The 21095-nt window shown below is 54.8% G+C and overlaps 1 protein-coding gene and 3 long non-coding RNA genes across 4 annotated transcripts; 1 reads left to right on the forward strand and 3 right to left on the reverse strand.

Annotated features, from left to right (window-relative positions):
* Positions 1-1079: 1079 nt before the first annotated feature.
* LOC145527658 (uncharacterized) lies at positions 1080-5153 on the reverse strand. The gene is made up of 2 exons (XR_014069830.1): positions 3875-5153; positions 1080-1654 (listed from the first exon to the last, which is right to left on the reverse strand). It is a non-coding gene; the product is annotated as an uncharacterized LOC145527658 (long non-coding RNA).
* Positions 4458-6350, forward strand: LOC145527536 (uncharacterized). Its single transcript, XM_081545635.1, has 3 exons — positions 4458-4635; positions 5035-5347; positions 5599-6350. Exons 1-3 carry the CDS (start codon positions 4501-4503, stop codon positions 6225-6227), a joined length of 1077 nt encoding a protein of 358 aa, XP_081401761.1. The 5' UTR covers positions 4458-4500; the 3' UTR covers positions 6228-6350.
* On the reverse strand, positions 6177-15995 carry LOC145527634 (uncharacterized). Its single transcript, XR_014069802.1, has 3 exons — positions 15883-15995; positions 9004-9261; positions 6177-8387 (listed from the first exon to the last, which is right to left on the reverse strand). It is a non-coding gene; the product is annotated as an uncharacterized LOC145527634 (long non-coding RNA).
* Positions 15996-16299: 304 nt separating this feature from the next.
* Positions 16300-19761, reverse strand: LOC145527663 (uncharacterized). Its single transcript, XR_014069835.1, has 2 exons — positions 19099-19761; positions 16300-16878 (listed from the first exon to the last, which is right to left on the reverse strand). It is a non-coding gene; the product is annotated as an uncharacterized LOC145527663 (long non-coding RNA).
* Positions 19762-21095: the final 1334 nt, after the last annotated feature.

The following is a 21095-nucleotide window of genomic DNA, read 5'->3' on the forward strand; positions in this document are numbered from 1 at the left end:
GCTGCTGTGGTAGCAGCTGCAGATGGCAGCCCGTCCACAGTGCACTTCAAATGAGGTCATATGAGCGGGACTCTGGAAATGGCTCCGAAATCGAGAGAAAGGGGTCAGGGTATGTGGGAATCCGGCGGGGGTGGGGGGTGGATGAAGGAAGGTGTCCCTCCTCTCTCCAGTGCAATTTGGTTTGGTGAGTCTCAAAGCTACCAGATGGCACTTCCCAAGTCAGGCCCCCGCAGGAATCAGGGTGGGCTGCCTGCCTCGGGCCCTGCCACAGGGACAAGCCACACCAGTGGCCTCCCTGAGCTCCAATGGCCGGATCTGGGGGGTTCTGTCTGGTTGCACACCTCCTTGCTGTGGCCAAGTTCCCCCCTTCTCTGAGCACCAGCTTCATCCTCTCGAATGAGGACATCGATTGCTACCTTGGCACGTTACTCTCTTCATCCTGTGAAGACTCATTAGGCTTATCCTACAATTACTAGCTGGCCCGAAGAGATATCTCCTGAATCCAGCTTAAGCTGGAGTCTCCCAGGCTCATCTGGCATGTCTTCCCTGAAGTCTGCCAAAACCCACACCCTTGCATTTCCAGGGACTCCCCTTAGCCAGCTGGGCAGAAAACCCAGCATGCTTCAAACAAGCTGACAGACAAGCGGGAGAGGACTCACGGGCAGACGGCTTCCCTCAGGTCTCGGGGGGAGCTCTGGGACCACAGCAGCAACGGGCCATCCCAGCCCCTGAGCTCAGCAGCGCCCTCATTCTCAGGCCGGCGGCTCTGCCCTGAGGGGAGCAGGAACGTCACCAACTGCCGCAGGCGGACCTCAAGCCCCTCCCACTGCTGGAGCCTGACCTCCCCCGGCCCCACCCCTTCCCCTACCCCAGCAGGACGAGAGCTCGTCTTCCCCTGGCTTCCAACGTGAGGCCCGGCCCTGGGCCCCGATTGGGCACTGCCCCAGCCCGGAGCCAATCACAGTGGCCAGGGAGGTGGAACGCACCGATTGGCCAGGGCCAGGTCATGTGACCATACTCCCCAGGAAACTCAAAGATTACCAAGGTTCTCTAAGAAACCAATGAACAAAATTATCCAGTAAAGGCAAACCATAATTTTTAATGAGGCCAATGTCACAGAAAAAAAAAAAAATGCTCCACAATAAACTGCTCAAGGAAGCTACTAAATAAACTTTCAGAAAAGTTTAGTAGTTTTTTTTTTTTTTTTTTAAATAGGGTGACGGAGAGCTATACCTTTCCCATCTATGTGAATTTAGGTTTAAACTAGATTTCCCTTGGCTATTATATAAGACAAAAAAACCCACATCACCCACTTTCACTCCCCCCCACCCCCAAAATGTGTTTTAATCTATTGAATTTTTGTGTCCTCAGTTGTGTCTGATTCACGGCAACTCACCAACTCTACACAGCCAGGCTCTTCCGTCCATGGAATTCAGGGCAATTTTTTCTGTCCCAGTAAATGCCCACCCTGGGTGATCCAAAGGCAAGGGCTCCGAGGCTCCTGAGAGACTAACTCCTTTCAGCTGAGCACAGAGCTGGCTTCTCACTGGGATGCCTGTGGCCTGGGGCTCCCAGAGGGGAGAGCAGCACTCGCCCCACCGTGTGGTCACTGCTGGAAATGCAGGCTGCTCCTCACTCCCCCTTGACAGTGTCCCTGAGGGCAGAACAGTGTGAATCGAATCAAGGTGGAAATGCAAACTCCAATGCAACCAACCTTCCCACAAGGTCTCCAAAACCACTCAGGAACAGGGAATTGGAAACTGCAGGGGATGACATGAATGGAGATGGAGACTTGACACCTTACACCGAGTTCACTTCCAGTTATCCCTAGACAAACTTTCCATGAAAACTTGTCACAAATCTAGAAGAACAATGAGCAGAAACCGGACACGTGCTTTGAGTCTTCACACACAAAACTAAAAGGCAGTCCACAAAAAAAACCCAGAGAATACAGTGGACTTTGCAAAATCAAAGATATCTACTGTGGGAAAACCTCATGACAAAAGCAAAAGACAGGTCATACATCGCGAGACGAATGAGTGGAAACACAAAGCTTATCAAGGATGTGTCTCCAAACAGACAAAGAACGCCAACACAACAAGCCTGTGAAAACTAGGGAAAGGTCTGAAGGGACACCAGACGGAGGAAGACACACACAGAGTATCCCGGATGATGTCCAGCACTGAGGGCCTGAAGAAACAACAGTCTAGTTGCACCCCCTCAGGCCTGTGTGACCGTGGATGAGGCCTCTGTTTCCCGGTGGCTCTGAGACATGGACAGGGAGGAAGGGGAAGAGAAGTCACTTGCATTTCTAATACTCACAGCAAAGTCTTCCAATGAGAAGGGAATTATCACCCCCACTGCCAATGCCATTCACTGAAGTGATACCCACGAGTCCATCTACCCCAGAAGGGAAGGATGGACCTGTTCTCACAAAACGGCGAGAGATGGAAGGAGGAAGATCAAGCCCACACCAATCACTGGAAAGAGAAGCTGTGCTCAGGGCTTGAAAGAATTCCTATTGGGAAAATCATGTCACAGCCCCACATGGCAATCCACAGCTTCCATGCTATTCCTCCCAAAATGCCAATGCATTTTCGCACCGAACAAAGAATTGCAAAAGGGGTACGGAAACAGAAAAGAGCCTACATTGTCAATACAATCCGACGAAAAAGCCCCGATACGGACATCCAAGGTTGTGTGAAAGGAAATTAGACGACCAAACTAGGATCCTCAGGAGAGTATCGGAGAAGGCAATGGCGACCCACTCCAGTACTCTTGCCTGGAAAATGTCCTGGACGGAGGAGCCTGGTAGGCTGCAGGCCATGGGGTCATGCAGAGTCAGACACGACTGAAGTGACTTAGCCGCAGCAGCAGCAGCAGGACAGTATGCTATTGGGAATACAACAACACACACAGATCCAGATCGATGGAATAAAGTTGAGGGTCCAGAAACAAACCCCAGCATCCATGGTCAACTCATCTCTGACACAGACGGGGAGAATATCCAAATGGGAACAAGAAAGCCTCTTCAATCAATGTCCATGGGAAAACCAGACAGCTACATCTGAAGAACGCTATTGGTTTTGATCTCATACCACCTCAATATCGGGGAAAAACCTCACCCTAAAGACTGAGGTCATGAGATAGCTAGAAAGAAGCGTAGGTCAAAGGCTCCTTAACATCAGAGTCTCCTTGCCATTTGCTGGGCGGAGGTCGAAATGGGTCTCTTCAAGTAAGGGAAAGAGGTAAACGAAGTACACCACTGGGTTTCCATCCAATGGAACCTCTTCACAACAGAGAGGCTAAGCATTCACAAATGCAAAAGATAGGAAACGGAACACGAGAGACATCTGAGAAGGGGTTCATATGGAAAGAGACGAAGAATGCACAGCACTCAGATTCCAAGAAACACCACCACCACCCTTGACCCTTCCCCCATGACCAACTCTGACCTAAAGCCTTTCTCTCCCTCTAACCTATCCCTAAAACATAACCCTCATCTAATCATATACATGTGCATCCCTAGCATCCATCCATCCATCCACACACGAGAGAGAAAGAGGAAGACACAGACGGAATTGAGAAAGGAAAAGAGAGGGACACAGCCAGAGAGAGACACGGAACCAAAGAGAGGAAAGGAGTCGATGGTCCAGACTTTTCCTCAATCTGTCTCGAAGGTAGAAGCAATGACAGCGCCCTTCCACCCCAGAAGGGGGAAAAGGACGGAAGGTTTGGAGAGGAAAAGACAAGAACGCAGGGAGCCATTAGAAGCTCAGCCACCCGCAGAAGCCGAGCTGGGACCCTTGAACAGAATCTCAATGGAAACAGAGGACCAGAAAGTTGGCTACTCTTTTCTATAAGAGAGGGAGACCTTCGAGTCTTCCTTTCGGTCCTCCAACTTGGATGCGGGGTCTCAAAACAGTCAGGAGGGGGAGTGCCTTTTCCTGGGTTCCACGGCGCACCCAGGCCTCGTTCTGCCCCATTCTGTGCTGTGTCAGCCCTGGATGGAATCTTTCTTTCTGAAGTCTCAGCGCACGAGCTCCACGTGATATCGGCCCCAGGTGGAAAGGCATGGAGCTGCTCGTAGGCCGACAGACCTAGGAAGCAGATGGGAGAATGACCCCCACTCTGCAGATGGAGAGACTGGGGCAACCCTGAGGGGCATATGCTTGTCCAGGGCCACACCACTTATGAGAAGAAGGAGCCTGGTCTGAGAGCAGCATGGTCCTCGGAGCTCAGGCCCTGGCTGAACCCAGGCCTCCCCAGGGCTGTGGGCTGGGCCGTGTGGGTGTCATTGTGCCTGCACATGGCCTAAGGGGGGTGGTCGAGCAGTCAGAAACCCAGAGATTCCCTTGGGAAGTTTTGAGGAAGGGACCTCAGCACGAACCCCAGGAAATGATGTCACCTGCCGGCAACAGAACCCAACAGAACCCGCAATCCGGGTATCCAGGCCTCCAGAGCGGAGAGGAGCCCCCAGCCAGATCACTTGCTGCCAAGATGTTCTGCTGTTTGCCCCTGCCCAGAGGCCGGGGCCTCAGGAGAGCTCACAGGCAGTGTGCGTGGGCACCCTGTCGACGTTGGCTCAGGACACCCCCGAGAGGCCTCTGGCCCTTTGCCCGGAGAAACAGAAAGGTAACACGGGGAGCCCCAGGCCGGGCCAGGCCACCTCTCCCATGCCACCCGGAAACACCGGGTCCTTTGCCTGTGTGTGGGGATGCGGGTTTCTCGGGCTGTGTCTCCCTCAAGGAAGCCCAGGCGGATGTGGGGTCAGAAGCCTGTGGACAAGTTGTGTCCACACCCCAGGGGAGAGCAGGCTGGGCGGGATGGGGAGAGTGTGGGCAGCGCCGACCGGCCAGGCTGACCTCACACCCTCAGATGGGTCTCTTTCCTCCCGGGTGGGGATCTGAGCAGACACACGTCTCTGACCCTTCTGGGAAGAGAAGTTCGAGCAGGCAGAAGCAGCGGCTCCACTGGCCAGGCCCAGCTCGGAAAACTCCCAGCATGGCTGGCTGACGGTCACTGTCGTTGCAGAGCTTCCCACGTGATGAGGCCGAGGACGGGGACACCCCATCCAGCTCCCAGAGGGAGGGGTCGGAGCACCACCCGCCCGCCCGTGAGGCCCAGTGCAGGCTCCAGGTCAGCGTGCCCACGGAGGCATCAGCCCCACCGGGGGAGACGCGGAGGTGGGGAAGGCCTGCTGCCGAGACACCGCCCAGGATACAGCCGGCGGCCCAGTCTGAGGCTGCCACGGAGCTCAGCACACCCGGCTCCGACCCAGAGTCCAGAGAACCCCGGCCTCTGAGGCACCAGGAGGACCTGGAGCCCAGCACGCCAGAGCACAGAGGTGAGGACGCTGGGGCTGGTGCACGGGAGTGTGTGGGGAGGGGTGCTGAGCTACACAGGGACGAGTCCTCGAAAGCTGCTGCTGGGCCTGCAGCAAGCGCTGGCCTCACACCCCCCGCCCCCCATCTTGCACACTTCAGTCCCAAAAGACATCTGACGCTGGGTATTCTTTGGGAACCTCTTGGAAGGTTTCTGTCCCGGGGTACGCACATGCCAAGGCTGGCCTGTGGGCAAACTTTGCTTCTCCCCCAGCTCTAGCACTGGCCTCCAACTGGAACCAGGCTCCACTTCCCAGACCTGTCCCTAAAGAGGTGGTGGCTCCAGGTGCAGGACCCAGGGATCCACCGAGGGCAGATGGAGAAGCGAGACTTGCCCTCGCAGAGACACCAGGCCAGCTGGGTACTGGCCAGCACACCGGGCAGATCGGATCTCCGTGCCTGCAGGACCCCCAGCCCCAGGCACTGATGTCCCACCCCCTCAGCGAGAACCTCCACCTCCACGTGCACCTCTACCTGCTCGGGCTTTGGCAAGAGAACCCGAGGCAGAGGAAGAGTCACCGCCTCGGCAGGGAGAGCCTGCCCTGGCTCCCGCGCAACACCCAGACGCCCACGATGACTCACCCAGCCCTGCAGGGAGAAAGAGCCCCCGCTCTGGACAGAGACCCAGAGCCCTTACCGGAAACACCACGTCCAGGGGAGCGGTCGGCTCTGCAGCCTCCATCCCTGTCTGCTCACCGTGGATGCCGGCAACTCGGTCTGCCCCCAGGGGACATGGAGTTCCTTTCCCCTGAACTGCTTTGCATGTGGTTTGTTTCCACCTTTCTGGTGATGTTTTATTTTTTGTATGGTTTCCTGTATTTTTGTTGGTTAAGTTGGGATTAGTAAACTGTTTCATCATTGTTGCAATCTGGGAACACTGTTGTGTAACTCTGGTGATACTGTGTTACCATCACCACTTTGTAGTTTCAGACCCGTTCCATCTTTATGCCCCACCCCCCAACAAAGCCTGGATTCAAGGCAAGCACGCCCTGTTCATCCCTCCCCCCGATCCTGAACACAATTTCATCTTTTCTTTCTGCATTCCTTCCTATATTCTTGGTGTCCCCAATCAGTGACTCTCAGCGAAATGACTGAAGGAGTGTTTTTCGGACTCTCCACCTACTGTAAGACTCCATTGGAGAGTTCTCATTTTTATGTCATTTGAACTAGCCTTTGATAGCTGAAAGGACGGTGTACGTCCTTTCAAGATACCATGTGCCAAACGAAGCCCTTTTGGCAACTGCCATCATTATCTCCAGGCAGGCATTGCTGTTTGAAGGGTGACATCTCAGCCAGAAGGCAGAGGCTGAGCTCCTCTTGTTGCACCAGCTCCCAAAAGAAGCCAAGAAAGGGAGCTGGAACAACAAACCACCCCCATGCCCAGGAAAGCGTTCTTCATGACAGAAGGCTAGAAAATGACCCAACATCCTTGTGGCCCAGAACCACTCTAGAAAATCACTGTTCCATAAAAAAGAGAAACACATGGGAAGTTCCAAGGAGAGGCAATGCCCATGGCCAGTGTACTTGAGAGACGGCCTGACCGCTCCGGGGAAGACACGCACCGACGGAACCCCTTGGGAAACAGCAGTGATAGTCCTCACCGTCGTAAGGGTTTCCTCTGGGGACAACCTGCCCTGGGCACCACACGAGGGAGCAGACCGGCTTCTCTTCCTCTGCCCCCACACCATTCACTCATGAAGGCAGCTCAGGTGTTCTCATGCCCTGCCTGCCTGCCTGCCTGGCTCATCCGTGAGCTGTGACCACCTCCAGGCTAGGACTCCACCTTTTCCTCTCTGTGTACCGTGAATCTGCACACAGTGGGCTTTCAGAACCTTAGGAGACTTGAGCCATTCCCACTCGAGCCAGAACCCTCCCCAGGAAGGAAAACAGCTGTGGAGTCATTTTGGCCCCAGCACTGGTTCCGAAAGCCTGGCGGCTCCTACAGCCTCTACGGTGTGAAGAGGGAGGTCCCTTTTGACAGAGCTTTCCGGCTCTCAGATCTAAGCTGTTGTTTCACTGTCAGCTGTGTCTCTTCCGTTGCAGCCAGGTGGGCCACGCTGCTCCAAAGGAGCTCACAAGCTGAGTTTCAAGGGAGGACAGGGATGGCTACAACGTGCTGCAAACTGAGTGAGGGTCCCCACAATCCTCAGCAAAGGTCTGTGGTGTGCAAGTGGGGAGTAGAGGGCCCCCAAGTTCCAAAGGAAGGGAGGTAGTCGGGAGCTAAAGCCCTTGGCTGCTGTGGTAGCAGCTGCAGATGGCAGCCCGTCCACAGTGCACTTCAAATGAGGTCATATGAGCGGGACTCTGGAAATGGCTCCGAAATCGAGAGAAAGGGGTCAGGGTATGTGGGAATCCGGCGGGGGTGGGGGGTGGATGAAGGAAGGTGTCCCTCCTCTCTCCAGTGCAATTTGGTTTGGTGAGTCTCAAAGCTACCAGATGGCACTTCCCAAGTCAGGCCCCCGCAGGAATCAGGGTGGGCTGCCTGCCTCGGGCCCTGCCACAGGGACAAGCCACACCAGTGGCCTCCCTGAGCTCCAATGGCCGGATCTGGGGGGTTCTGTCTGGTTGCACACCTCCTTGCTGTGGCCAAGTTCCCCCCTTCTCTGAGCACCAGCTTCATCCTCTCGAATGAGGACATCGATTGCTACCTTGGCACGTTACTCTCTTCATCCTGTGAAGACTCATTAGGCTTATCCTACAATTACTAGCTGGCCCGAAGAGATATCTCCTGAATCCAGCTTAAGCTGGAGTCTCCCAGGCTCATCTGGCATGTCTTCCCTGAAGTCTGCCAAAACCCACACCCTTGCATTTCCAGGGACTCCCCTTAGCCAGCTGGGCAGAAAACCCAGCATGCTTCAAACAAGCTGACAGACAAGCGGGAGAGGACTCACGGGCAGACGGCTTCCCTCAGGTCTCGGGTGGAGCTCTGGGACCACAGCAGCAACGGGCCATCCCAGCCCCTGGGCTCAGCAGCGCCCTCATTCTCAGGCCGGCGGCTCTGCCCTGAGGGGAGCAGGAACGTCACCAACTGCCGCAGGCGGACCTCAAGCCCCTCCCACTGCTGGAGCCTGACCTCCCCCGGCCCCACCCCTTCCCCTACCCCAGCAGGACGAGAGCTCGTCTTCCCCTGGCTTCCAACGTGAGGCCCGGCCCTGGGCCCCGATTGGGCACTGCCCCAGCCCGGAGCCAATCACAGTGGCCAGGGAGGTGGAACGCACCGATTGGCCAGGGCCAGGTCATGTGACCATACTCCCCAGGAAACTCAAAGATTACCAAGGTTCTCTAAGAAACCAATGAACAAAATTATCCACTAAAGGCAAACCATAATTTTTAATGAGGCCAATGTCACAGAAAAAAAAATGCTCCACAATAAACTGCTCAAGGAAGCTACTAAATAAACTTTCAGAAAAGTTTAGTAGTTTTTTTTTTTTTTAAATAGGGTGACGGAGAGCTATACCTTTCCCATCTATGTGAATTTAGGTTTAAACTAGATTTCCCTTGGCTATTATATAAGACAAAAAAACCCACATCACCCACTTTCACTCCCCCCACCCCCAAAATGTGTTTTAATCTATTGAATTTTTGTGTCCTCAGTTGTGTCTGATTCACGGCAACTCACCAACTCTACACAGCCAGGCTCTTCCGTCCATGGAATTCAGGGCAATTTTTTCTGTCCCAGTAAATGCCCACCCTGGGTGATCCAAAGGCAAGGGCTCCGAGGCTCCTGAGAGACTAACTCCTTTCAGCTGAGCACAGAGCTGGCTCCTCACTGGGATGCCTGTGGCCTGGGGCTCCCAGAGGGGAGAGCAGCACTCGCCCCACCGTGTGGTCACTGCTGGAAGTGCAGGCTGCTCCTCACTCCCCCTTGACAGTGTCCCTGAGGGCAGAACAGTGTGAATCGAATCAAGGTGGAAATGCAAACTCCAATGCAACCAACCTTCCACAAGATCTCCAAAACCACTCAGGAACAGGGAATTGGAAACTGCAGGGGATGACATGAATGGAGATGGAGACTTGACACCTTACACCGAGTTCACTTCCAGTTATCCCTAGACAAACTTTCCATGAAAACTTGTCACAAATCTAGAAGAACAATGAGCAGAAACCGGACACGTGCTTTGAGTCTTCACACACAAAACTAAAAGGCAGTCCACAAAAAAAACCCAGAGAATACAGTGGACTTTGCAAAATCAAAGATATCTACTGTGGGAAAGACCTCATTACAAAAGCAAAAGACAGGTCATACATCGCGAGACGAATGAGTGGAAACACAAAGCTTATCAAGGATGTGTCTCCAAACAGACAAAGAACGCCAACACAACAAGCCTGTGAAAACTAGGGAAAGGTCTGAAGGGACACCAGACGGAGGAAGACACACACAGAGTATCCCGGATGATGTCCAGCACTGAGGGCCTGAAGAAACAACAGTCTAGTTGCACCCCCTCAGGCCTGTGTGACCGTGGATGAGGCCTCTGTTTCCCGGTGGCTCTGAGACATGGACAGGGAGGAAGGGGAAGAGAAGTCACTTGCATTTCTAATACTCACAGCAAAGTCTTCCAATGAGAAGGGAATTATCACCCCCACTGCCAATGCCATTCACTGAAGTGATACCCACGAGTCCATCTACCCCAGAAGGGAAGGATGGACCTGTTCTCACAAAACGGCGAGAGATGGAAGGAGGAAGATCAAGCCCACACCAATCACTGGAAAGAGAAGCTGTGCTCAGGGCTTGAAAGAATTCCTATAGGGAAAATCATGTCACAGCCCCACATGGCAATCCACAGCTTCCATGCTATTCCTCCCAAAATGCCAATGCATTTTCGCACCGAACAAAGAATTGCAAAAGGGGTACGGAAACAGAAAAGAGCCTACATTGTCAATACAATCCGACGAAAAAGCCCCGATACGGACATCCAAGGTTGTGTGAAAGGAAATTAGACGACCAAACTAGGATCCTCAGGAGAGTATCGGAGGAGGCAATGGCGACCCACTCCAGTACTCTTGCCTGGAAAATGTCCTGGACGGAGGAGCCTGGTAGGCTGCAGGCCACGGGGTCATGCAGAGTCAGACACGACTGAAGTGACTTAGCCGCAGCAGCAGCAGCAGGACAGTATGCTATTGGGAATACAACAACACACACAGATCCAGATCGATGGAATAAAGTTGAGGGTCCAGAAACAAACCCCAGCATCCATGGTCAACTCATCTCTGACACAGACGGGGAGAATATCCAAATGGGAACAAGAAAGCCTCTTCAATCAATGTCCATGGGAAAACCAGACAGCTACATCTGAAGAACGCTATTGGTTTTGATCTCATACCACCTCAATATCGGGGAAAAACCTCACCCTAAAGACTGATGTCATGAGATAGCTAGAAAGAAGCGTAGGTCAAAGGCTCCTTAACATCAGAGTCTCCTTGCCATTTGCTGGGCGGAGGTCGAAATGGGTCTCTTCAAGTAAGGGAAAGAGGTAAACGAAGTACACCACTGGGTTTCCATCCAATGGAACCTCTTCACAACAGAGAGGCTAAGCATTCACAAATGCAAAAGATAGGAAACGGAACACGAGAGACATCTGAGAAGGGGTTCATATGGAAAGAGACGAAGAATGCACAGCACTCAGATTCCAAGAAACACCACCACCACCCTTGACCCTTCCCCCATGACCAACTCTGACCTAAAGCCTTTCTCTCCCTCTAACCTATCCCTAAAACATAACCCTCATCTAATCATATACATGTGCATCCCTAGCATCCATCCATCCATCCACACACGAGAGAGAAAGAGGAAGACACAGACGGAATTGAGAAAGGAAAAGAGAGGGACACAGCCAGAGAGAGACACGGAACCAAAGAGAGGAAAGGAGTCGATGGTCCAGACTTTTCCTCAATCTGTCTCGAAGGTAGAAGCAATGACAGCGCCCTTCCACCCCAGAAGGGGGAAAAGGACGGAAGGTTTGGAGAGGAAAAGACAAGAACGCAGGGAGCCATTAGAAGCTCAGCCACCCGCAGAAGCCGAGCTGGGACCCTTGAACAGAATCTCAATGGAAACAGAGGACCAGAAAGTTGGCTACTCTTTTCTATAAGAGAGGGAGACCTTCGAGTCTTCCTTTCGGTCCTCCAACTTGGATGCGGGGTCTCAAAACAGTCAGGAGGGGGAGTGCCTTTTCCTGGGTTCCACGGCGCATCCAGGCCTCGTTCTGCCCCATTCTGTGCTGTGTCAGCCCTGGATGGAATCTTTCTTTCTGAAGTCTCAGCACACGAGCTCCACGTGATATCGGCCCCAGGTGGAAAGGCATGGAGCTGCTCGTAGGCCGACAGACCTAGGAAGCAGATGGGAGAATGACCCCCACTCTGCAGATGGAGAGACTGGGGCAACCCTGAGGGGCATATGCTTGTCCAGGGCCACACCACTTATGAGAAGAAGGAGCCTGGTCTGAGAGCAGCATGGTCCTCGGAGCTCAGGCCCTGGCTGAACCCAGGCCTCCCCAGGGCTGTGGGCTGGGCCGTGTGGGTGTCATTGTGCCTGCACATGGCCTAAGGGGGGTGGTCGAGCAGTCAGAAACCCAGAGATTCCCTTGGGAAGTTTTGAGGAAGGGACCTCAGCACGAACCCCAGGAAATGATGTCACCTGCCGGCAACAGAACCCAACAGAACCCGCAATCCGGGTATCCAGGCCTCCAGAGCGGAGAGGAGCCCCCAGCCAGATCACTTGCTGCCAAGATGTTCTGCTGTTTGCCCCTGCCCAGAGGCCGGGGCCTCAGGAGAGCTCACAGGCAGTGTGCGTAGGCACCCTGTCGACGTTGGCTCAGGACACCCCCGAGAGGCCTCTGGCCCTTTGCCCGGAGAAACAGAAAGGTAACACGGGGAGCCCCAGGCCGGGCCAGGCCACCTCTCCCATGCCACCCGGAAACACCGGGTCCTTTGCCTGTGTGTGGGGATGCGGGTTTCTCGGGCTGTGTCTCCCTCAAGGAAGCCCAGGCAGATGTGGGGTCAGAAGCCTGTGGACAAGTTGTGTCCACACCCCAGGGGAGAGCAGGCTGGGCGGGATGGGGAGAGTGTGGGCAGAGCCGACCGGCCAGGCTGACCTCACACCCTCAGATGGGTCTCTTTCCTCCCGGGTGGGGATCTGAGCAGACACACGTCTCTGACCCTTCTGGGAAGAGAAGTTCGAGCAGGCAGAAGCAGCGGCTCCACTGGCCAGGCCCAGCTCGGAAAACTCCCAGCATGGCTGGCTGACGGTCACTGTCGTTGCAGAGCTTCCCACGTGATGAGGCCGAGGACGGGGACACCCCATCCAGCTCCCAGAGGGAGGGGTCGGAGCACCACCCGCCCGCCCGTGAGGCCCAGTGCAGGCTCCAGGTCAGCGTGCCCACGGAGGCATCAGCCCCACCGGGGGAGACGCGGAGGTGGGGAAGGCCTGCTGCCGAGACACCGCCCAGGATACAGCCGGCGGCCCAGTCTGAGGCTGCCACGGAGCTCAGCACACCCGGCTCCGACCCAGAGTCCAGAGAACCCCGGCCTCTGAGGCACCAGGAGGACCTGGAGCCCAGCACGCCAGAGCACAGAGGTGAGGACGCTGGGGCTGGTGCACGGGAGTGTGTGGGGAGGGGTGCTGAGCTACACAGGGACGAGTCCTCGAAAGCTGCTGCTGGGCCTGCAGCAAGCGCTGGCCTCACACCCCCCGCCCCCCATCTTGCACACTTCAGTCCCAAAAGACATCTGACGCTGGGTATTCTTTGGGAACCTCTTGGAAGGTTTCTGTCCCGGGGTACGCACATGCCAAGGCTGGCCTGTGGGCAAACTTTGCTTCTCCCCCAGCTCTAGCACTGGCCTCCAACTGGAACCAGGCTCCACTTCCCAGACCTGTCCCTAAAGAGGTGGTGGCTCCAGGTGCAGGACCCAGGGATCCACCGAGGGCAGATGGAGAAGCGAGACTTGCCCTCGCAGAGACACCAGGCCAGCTGGGTACTGGCCAGCACACCGGGCAGATCGGATCTCCGTGCCTGCAGGACCCCCAGCCCCAGGCACTGATGTCCCACCCCCTCAGCGAGAACCTCCACCTCCACGTGCACCTCTACCTGCTCGGGCTTTGGCAAGAGAACCCGAGGCAGAGGAAGAGTCACCGCCTCGGCAGGGAGAGCCTGCCCTGGCTCCCGCGCAACACCCAGACGCCCACGATGACTCACCCAGCCCTGCAGGGAGAAAGAGCCCCCGCTCTGGACAGAGACCCAGAGCCCTTACCGGAAACACCACGTCCAGGGGAGCGGTCGGCTCTGCAGCCTCCATCCCTGTCTGCTCACCGTGGATGCCGGCAACTCGGTCTGCCCCCAGGGGACATGGAGTTCCTTTCCCCTGAACTGCTTTGCATGTGGTTTGTTTCCACCTTTCTGGTGATGTTTTATTTTTTGTATGGTTTCCTGTATTTTTGTTGGTTAAGTTGGGATTAGTAAACTTTTTCATCATTGTTGCAATCTGGGAACACTGTTGTGTAACTCTGGTGATACTGTGTTACCATCACCACTTTGTAGTTTCAGACCTGTTCCATCTTTATGCCCCACCCCCCAACAAAGCCTGGATTCAAGGCAAGCACGCCCTGTTCATCCCTCCCCCCGATCCTGAACACAATTTCATCTTTTCTTTCTGCATTCCTTCCTATATTCTTGGTGTCCCCAATCAGTGACTCTCAGCGAAATGACTGAAGGAGTGTTTTTCGGACTCTCCACCTACTGTAAGACTCCATTGGAGAGTTCTCATTTTTATGTCATTTGAACTAGCCTTTGATAGCTGAAAGGACGGTGTACGTCCTTTCAAGATACCATGTGCCAAACGAAGCCCTTTTGGCAACTGCCATCATTATCTCCAGGCAGGCATTGCTGTTTGAAGGGTGACATCTCAGCCAGAAGGCAGAGGCTGAGCTCCTCTTGTTGCACCAGCTCCCAAAAGAAGCCAAGAAAGGGAGCTGGAACAACAAACCACCCCCATGCCCAGGAAAGCGTTCTTCATGACAGAAGGCTAGAAAATGACCCAACATCCTTGTGGCCCAGAACCACTCTAGAAAATCACTGTTCCATAAAAAAGAGAAACACATGGGAAGTTCCAAGGAGAGGCAATGCCCATGGCCAGTGTACTTGAGAGACGGCCTGACCGCTCCGGGGAAGACACGCACCGACGGAAACCCTTGGGAAACAGCAGTGATAGTCCTCACCGTCGTAAGGGTTTCCTCTGGGGACAACCTGCCCTGGGCACCACACGAGGGAGCAGACCGGCTTCTCTTCCTCTGCCCCCACACCATTCACTCATGAAGGCAGCTCAGGTGTTCTCATGCCCTGCCTGCCTGCCTGCCTGGCTCATCCGTGAGCTGTGACCACCTCCAGGGTAGGACTCCACCTTTTCCTCTCTGTGTACCGTGAATCTGCACACAGTGGGCTTTCAGAACCTTAGGAGACTTGAGCCATTCCCACTCGAGCCAGAACCCTCCCCAGGAAGGAAAACAGCTGTGGAGTCATTTTGGCCCCAGCACTGGTTCCGAAAGCCTGGCGGCTCCTACAGCCTCTACGGTGTGAAGAGGGAGGTCCCTTTTGACAGAGCTTTCCGGCTCTCAGATCTAAGCTGTTGTTTCACTGTCAGCTGTGTCTCTTCCGTTGCAGCCCGGTGGGCCACGCTGCTCCAAAGGAGCTCACAAGCTGAGTTTCAAGGGAGGACAGGGATGGCTACAACGTGCTGCAAACTGAGTGAGGGTCCCCACAATCCTCAGCAAAGGTCTGTGGTGTGCAAGTGGGGAGTAGAGGGCCCCCAAGTTCCAAAGGAAGGGAGGTAGTCGGGAGCTAAAGCCCTTGGCTGCTGTGGTAGCAGCTGCAGATGGCAGCCCGTCCACAGTGCACTTCAAATGAGGTCATATGAGCGGGACTCTGGAAATGGCTCCGAAATCGAGAGAAAGGGGTCAGGGTATGTGGGAATCCGGCGGGGGTGGGGGGTGGATGAAGGAAGGTGTCCCTCCTCTCTCCAGTGCAATTTGGTTTGGTGAGTCTCAAAGCTACCAGATGGCACTTCCCAAGTCAGGCCCCCGCAGGAATCAGGGTGGGCTGCCTGCCTCGGGCCCTGCCACAGGGACAAGCCACACCAGTGGCCTCCCTGAGCTCCAATGGCCGGATCTGGGGGGTTCTGTCTGGTTGCACACCTCCTTGCTGTGGCCAAGTTCCCCCCTTCTCTGAGCACCAGCTTCATCCTCTCGAATGAGGACATCGATTGCTACCTTGGCACGTTACTCTCTTCATCCTGTGAAGACTCATTAGGCTTATCCTACAATTACTAGCTGGCCCGAAGAGATATCTCCTGAATCCAGCTTAAGCTGGAGTCTCCCAGGCTCATCTGGCATGTCTTCCCTGAAGTCTGCCAAAACCCACACCCTTGCATTTCCAGGGACTCCCCTTAGCCAGCTGGGCAGAAAACCCAGCATGCTTCAAACAAGCTGACAGACAAGCGGGAGAGGACTCACGGGCAGACGGCTTCCCTCAGGTCTCGGGGGGAGCTCTGGGACCACAGCAGCAACGGGCCATCCCAGCCCCTGGGCTCAGCAGCGCCCTCATTCTCAGGCCGGCGGCTCTGCCCTGAGGGGAGCAGGAACGTCACCAACTGCCGCAGGCGGACCTCAAGCCCCTCCCACTGCTGGAGCCTGACCTCCCCCGGCCCCACCCCTTCCCCTACCCCAGCAGGACGAGAGCTCGTCTTCCCCTGGCTTCCAACGTGAGGCCCGGCCCTGGGCCCCGATTGGGCACTGCCCCAGCCCGGAGCCAATCACAGTGGCCAGGGAGGTGGAACGCACCGATTGGCCAGGGCCAGGTCATGTGACCATACTCCCCAGGAAACTCAAAGATTACCAAGGTTCTCTAAGAAACCAATGAACAAAATTATCCAGTAAAGGCAAACCTTAATTTTTAATGAGGCCAATGTCACAGAAAAAAAAAAAAAATGCTCCACAATAAACTGCTCAAGGAAGCTACTAAATAAACTTTCAGAAAAGTTTAGTAGTTTTTTTTTTTTTTTTTTAAATAGGGTGACGGAGAGCTATACCTTTCCCATCTATGTGAATTTAGGTTTAAACTAGATTTCCCTTGGCTATTATATAAGACAAAAAAACCCACATCACCCACTTTCACTCCCCCCCACCCCCAAAATGTGTTTTAATCTATTGAATTTTTGTGTCCTCAGTTGTGTCTGATTCACGGCAACTCACCAACTCTACACAGCCAGGCTCTTCCGTCCATGGAATTCAGGGCAATTTTTTCTGTCCCAGTAAATGCCCACCCTGGGTGATCCAAAGGCAAGGGCTCCGAGGCTCCTGAGAGACTAACTCCTTTCAGCTGAGCACAGAGCTGGCTTCTCACTGGGATGCCTGTGGCCTGGGGCTCCCAGAGGGGAGAGCAGCACTCGCCCCACCGTGTGGTCACTGCTGGAAATGCAGGCTGCTCCTCACTCCCCCTTGACAGTGTCCCTGAGGGCAGAACAGTGTGAATCGAATCAAGGTGGAAATGCAAACTCCAATGCAACCAACCTTCCCACAAGGTCTCCAAAACCACTCAGGAACAGGGAATTGGAAACTGCAGGGGATGACATGAATGGAGATGGAGACTTGACACCTTACACCGAGTTCACTTCCAGTTATCCCTAGACAAACTTTCCATGAAAACTTGTCACAAATCTAGAAGAACAATGAGCAGAAACCGGACACGTGCTTTGAGTCTTCACACACAAAACTAAAAGGCAGTCCACAAAAAAAACCCAGAGAATACAGTGGACTTTGCAAAATCAAAGATATCTACTGTGGGAAAACCTCATGACAAAAGCAAAAGACAGGTCATACATCGCGAGACGAATGAGTGGAAACACAAAGCTTATCAAGGATGTGTCTCCAAACAGACAAAGAACGCCAACACAACAAGCCTGTGAAAACTAGGGAAAGGTCTGAAGGGACACCAGACGGAGGAAGACACACACAGAGTATCCCGGATGATGTCCAGCACTGAGGGCCTGAAGAAACAACAGTCTAGTTGCACCCCCTCAGGCCTGTGTGACCGTGGATGAGGCCTCTGTTTCCCGGTGGCTCTGAGACATGGACAGGGAGGAAGGGGAAGAGAAGTCACTTGCATTTCTAATACTCACAGCAAAGTCTTCCAATGAGAAGGGAATTATCACCCCCACTGCCAATGCCATTCACTGAAGTGATACCCACGAGTCCATCTACCCCAGAAGGGAAGGATGGACCTGTTCTCACAAAACGGCGAGAGATGGAAGGAGGAAGATCAAGCCCACACCAATCACTGGAAAGAGAAGCTGTGCTCAGGGCTTGAAAGAATTCCTATTGGGAAAATCATGTCACAGCCCCACATGGCAATCCACAGCTTCCATGCTATTCCTCCCAAAATGCCAATGCATTTTCGCACCGAACAAAGAATTGCAAAAGGGGTACGGAAACAGAAAAGAGCCTACATTGTCAATACAATCCGACGAAAAAGCCCCGATACGGACATCCAAGGTTGTGTGAAAGGAAATTAGACGACCAAACTAGGATCCTCAGGAGAGTATCGGAGAAGGCAATGGCGACCCACTCCAGTACTCTTGCCTGGAAAATGTCCTGGACGGAGGAGCCTGGTAGGCTGCAGGCCATGGGGTCATGCAGAGTCAGACACGACTGAAGTGACTTAGCCGCAGCAGCAGCAGCAGGACAGTATGCTATTGGGAACACAACAACACACACAGATCCAGATCGATGGAATAAAGTTGAGGGTCCAGAAACAAACCCCAGCATCCATGGTCAACTCATCTCTGACACAGACGGGGAGAATATCCAAATGGGAACAAGAAAGCCTCTTCAATCAATGTCCATGGGAAAACCAGACAGCTACATCTGAAGAACGCTATTGGTTTTGATCTCATACCACCTCAATATCGGGGAAAAACCTCACCCTAAAGACTGAGGTCATGAGATAGCTAGAAAGAAGCGTAGGTCAAAGGCTCCTTAACATCAGAGTCTCCTTGCCATTTGCTGGGCGGAGGTCGAAATGGGTCTCTTCAAGTAAGGGAAAGAGGTAAACGAAGTACACCACTGGGTTTCCATCCAATGGAACCTCTTCACAACAGAGAGGCTAAGCATTCACAAATGCAAAAGATAGGAAACGGAACACGAGAGACATCTGAGAAGGGGTTCATATGGAAAGAGACGAAGAATGCACAGCACTCAGATTCCAAGAAACACCACCACCACCCTTGACCCTTCCCCCATGACCAACTCTGACCTAAAGCCTTTCTCTCCCTCTAACCTATCCCTAAAACATAACCCTCATCTAATCATATACATGTGCATCCCTAGCATCCATCCATCCATCCACACACGAGAGAGAAAGAGGAAGACACAGACGGAATTGAGAAAGGAAAAGAGAGGGACACAGCCAGAGAGAGACACGGAACCAAAGAGAGGAAAGGAGTCGATGGTCCAGACTTTTCCTCAATCTGTCTCGAAGGTAGAAGCAATGACAGCGCCCTTCCACCCCAGAAGGGGGAAAAGGACGGAAGGTTTGGAGAGGAAAAGACAAGAACGCAGGGAGCCATTAGAAGCTCAGCCACCCGCAGAAGCCGAGCTGGGACCCTTGAACAGAATCTCAATGGAAACAGAGGACCAGAAAGTTGGCTACTCTTTTCTATAAGAGAGGGAGACCTTCGAGTCTTCCTTTCGGTCCTCCAACTTGGATGCGGGGTCTCAAAACAGTCAGGAGGGGGAGTGCCTTTTCCTGGGTTCCACGGCGCACCCAGGCCTCGTTCTGCCCCATTCTGTGCTGTGTCAGCCCTGGATGGAATCTTTCTTTCTGAAGTCTCAGCGCACGAGCTCCACGTGATATCGGCCCCAGGTGGAAAGGCATGGAGCTGCTCGTAGGCCGACAGACCTAGGAAGCAGATGGGAGAATGACCCCCACTCTGCAGATGGAGAGACTGGGGCAACCCTGAGGGGCATATGCTTGTCCAGGGCCACACCACTTATGAGAAGAAGGAGCCTGGTCTGAGAGCAGCATGGTCCTCGGAGCTCAGGCCCTGGCTGAACCCAGGCCTCCCCAGGGCTGTGGGCTGGGCCGTGTGGGTGTCATTGTGCCTGCACATGGCCTAAGGGGGGTGGTCGAGCAGTCAGAAACCCAGAGATTCCCTTGGGAAGTTTTGAGGAAGGGACCTCAGCACGAACCCCAGGAAATGATGTCACCTGCCGGCAACAGAACCCAACAGAACCCGCAATCCGGGTATCCAGGCCTCCAGAGCGGAGAGGAGCCCCCAGCCAGATCACTTGCTGCCAAGATGTTCTGCTGTTTGCCCCTGCCCAGAGGCCGGGGCCTCAGGAGAGCTCACAGGCAGTGTGCGTGGGCACCCTGTCGACGTTGGCTCAGGACACCCCCGAGAGGCCTCTGGCCCTTTGCCCGGAGAAACAGAAAGGTAACACGGGGAGCCCCAGGCCGGGCCAGGCCACCTCTCCCATGCCACCCGGAAACACCGGGTCCTTTGCCTGTGTGTGGGGATGCGGGTTTCTCGGGCTGTGTCTCCCTCAAGGAAGCCCAGGCAGATGTGGGGTCAGAAGCCTGTGGACAAGTTGTGTCCACACCCCAGGGGAGAGCAGGCTGGGCGGGATGGGGAGAGTGTGGGCAGAGCCGACCGGCCAGGCTGACCTCACACCCTCAGATGGGTCTCTTTCCTCCCGGGTGGGGATCTGAGCAGACACACGTCTCTGACCCTTCTGGGAAGAGAAGTTCGAGCAGGCAGAAGCAGCGGCTCCACTGGCCAGGCCCAGCTCGGAAAACTCCCAGCATGGCTGGCTGACGGTCACTGTCGTTGCAGAGCTTCCCACGTGATGAGGCCGAGGACGGGGACACCCCATCCAGCTCCCAGAGGGAGGGGTCGGAGCACCACCCGCCCGCCCGTGAGGCCCAGTGCAGGCTCCAGGTCAGCGTGCCCACGGAGGCATCAGCCCCACCGGGGGAGACGCGGAGGTGGGGAAGGCCTGCTGCCGAGACACCGCCCAGGATACAGCCGGCGGCCCAGTCTGAGGCTGCCACGGAGCTCAGCACACCCGGCTCCGACCCAGAGTCCAGAGAACCCCGGCCTCTGAGGCACCAGGAGGACCTGGAGCCCAGCACGCCAGAGCACAGAGGTGAGGACGCTGGGGCTGGTGCACGGGAGTGTGTGGGGAGGGGTGCTGAGCTACACAGGGACGAGTCCTCGAAAGCTGCTGCTGGGCCTGCAGCAAGCGCTGGCCTCACACCCCCCGCCCCCCATCTTGCACACTTCAGTCCCAAAAGACATCTGACGCTGGGTATTCTTTGGGAACCTCTTGGAAGGTTTCTGTCCCGGGGTACGCACATGCCAAGGCTGGCCTGTGGGCAAACTTTGCTTCTCCCCCAGCTCTAGCACTGGCCTCCAACTGGAACCAGGCTCCACTTCCCAGACCTGTCCCTAAAGAGGTGGTGGCTCCAGGTGCAGGACCCAGGGATCCACCGAGGGCAGATGGAGAAGCGAGACTTGCCCTCGCAGAGACACCAGGCCAGCTGGGTACTGGCCAGCACACCGGGCAGATCGGATCTCCGTGCCTGCAGGACCCCCAGCCCCAGGCACTGATGTCCCACCCCCTCAGCGAGAACCTCCACCTCCACGTGCACCTCTACCTGCTCGGGCTTT

The sequence above is a fragment of the Giraffa tippelskirchi genome, chromosome 11, assembly GCF_054371585.1.
Source record: "Giraffa tippelskirchi isolate mGirTip1 chromosome 11, T2T-mGirTip1v1.2.pri, whole genome shotgun sequence".
Taxonomy (NCBI): domain Eukaryota; kingdom Metazoa; phylum Chordata; class Mammalia; order Artiodactyla; family Giraffidae; genus Giraffa; species Giraffa tippelskirchi.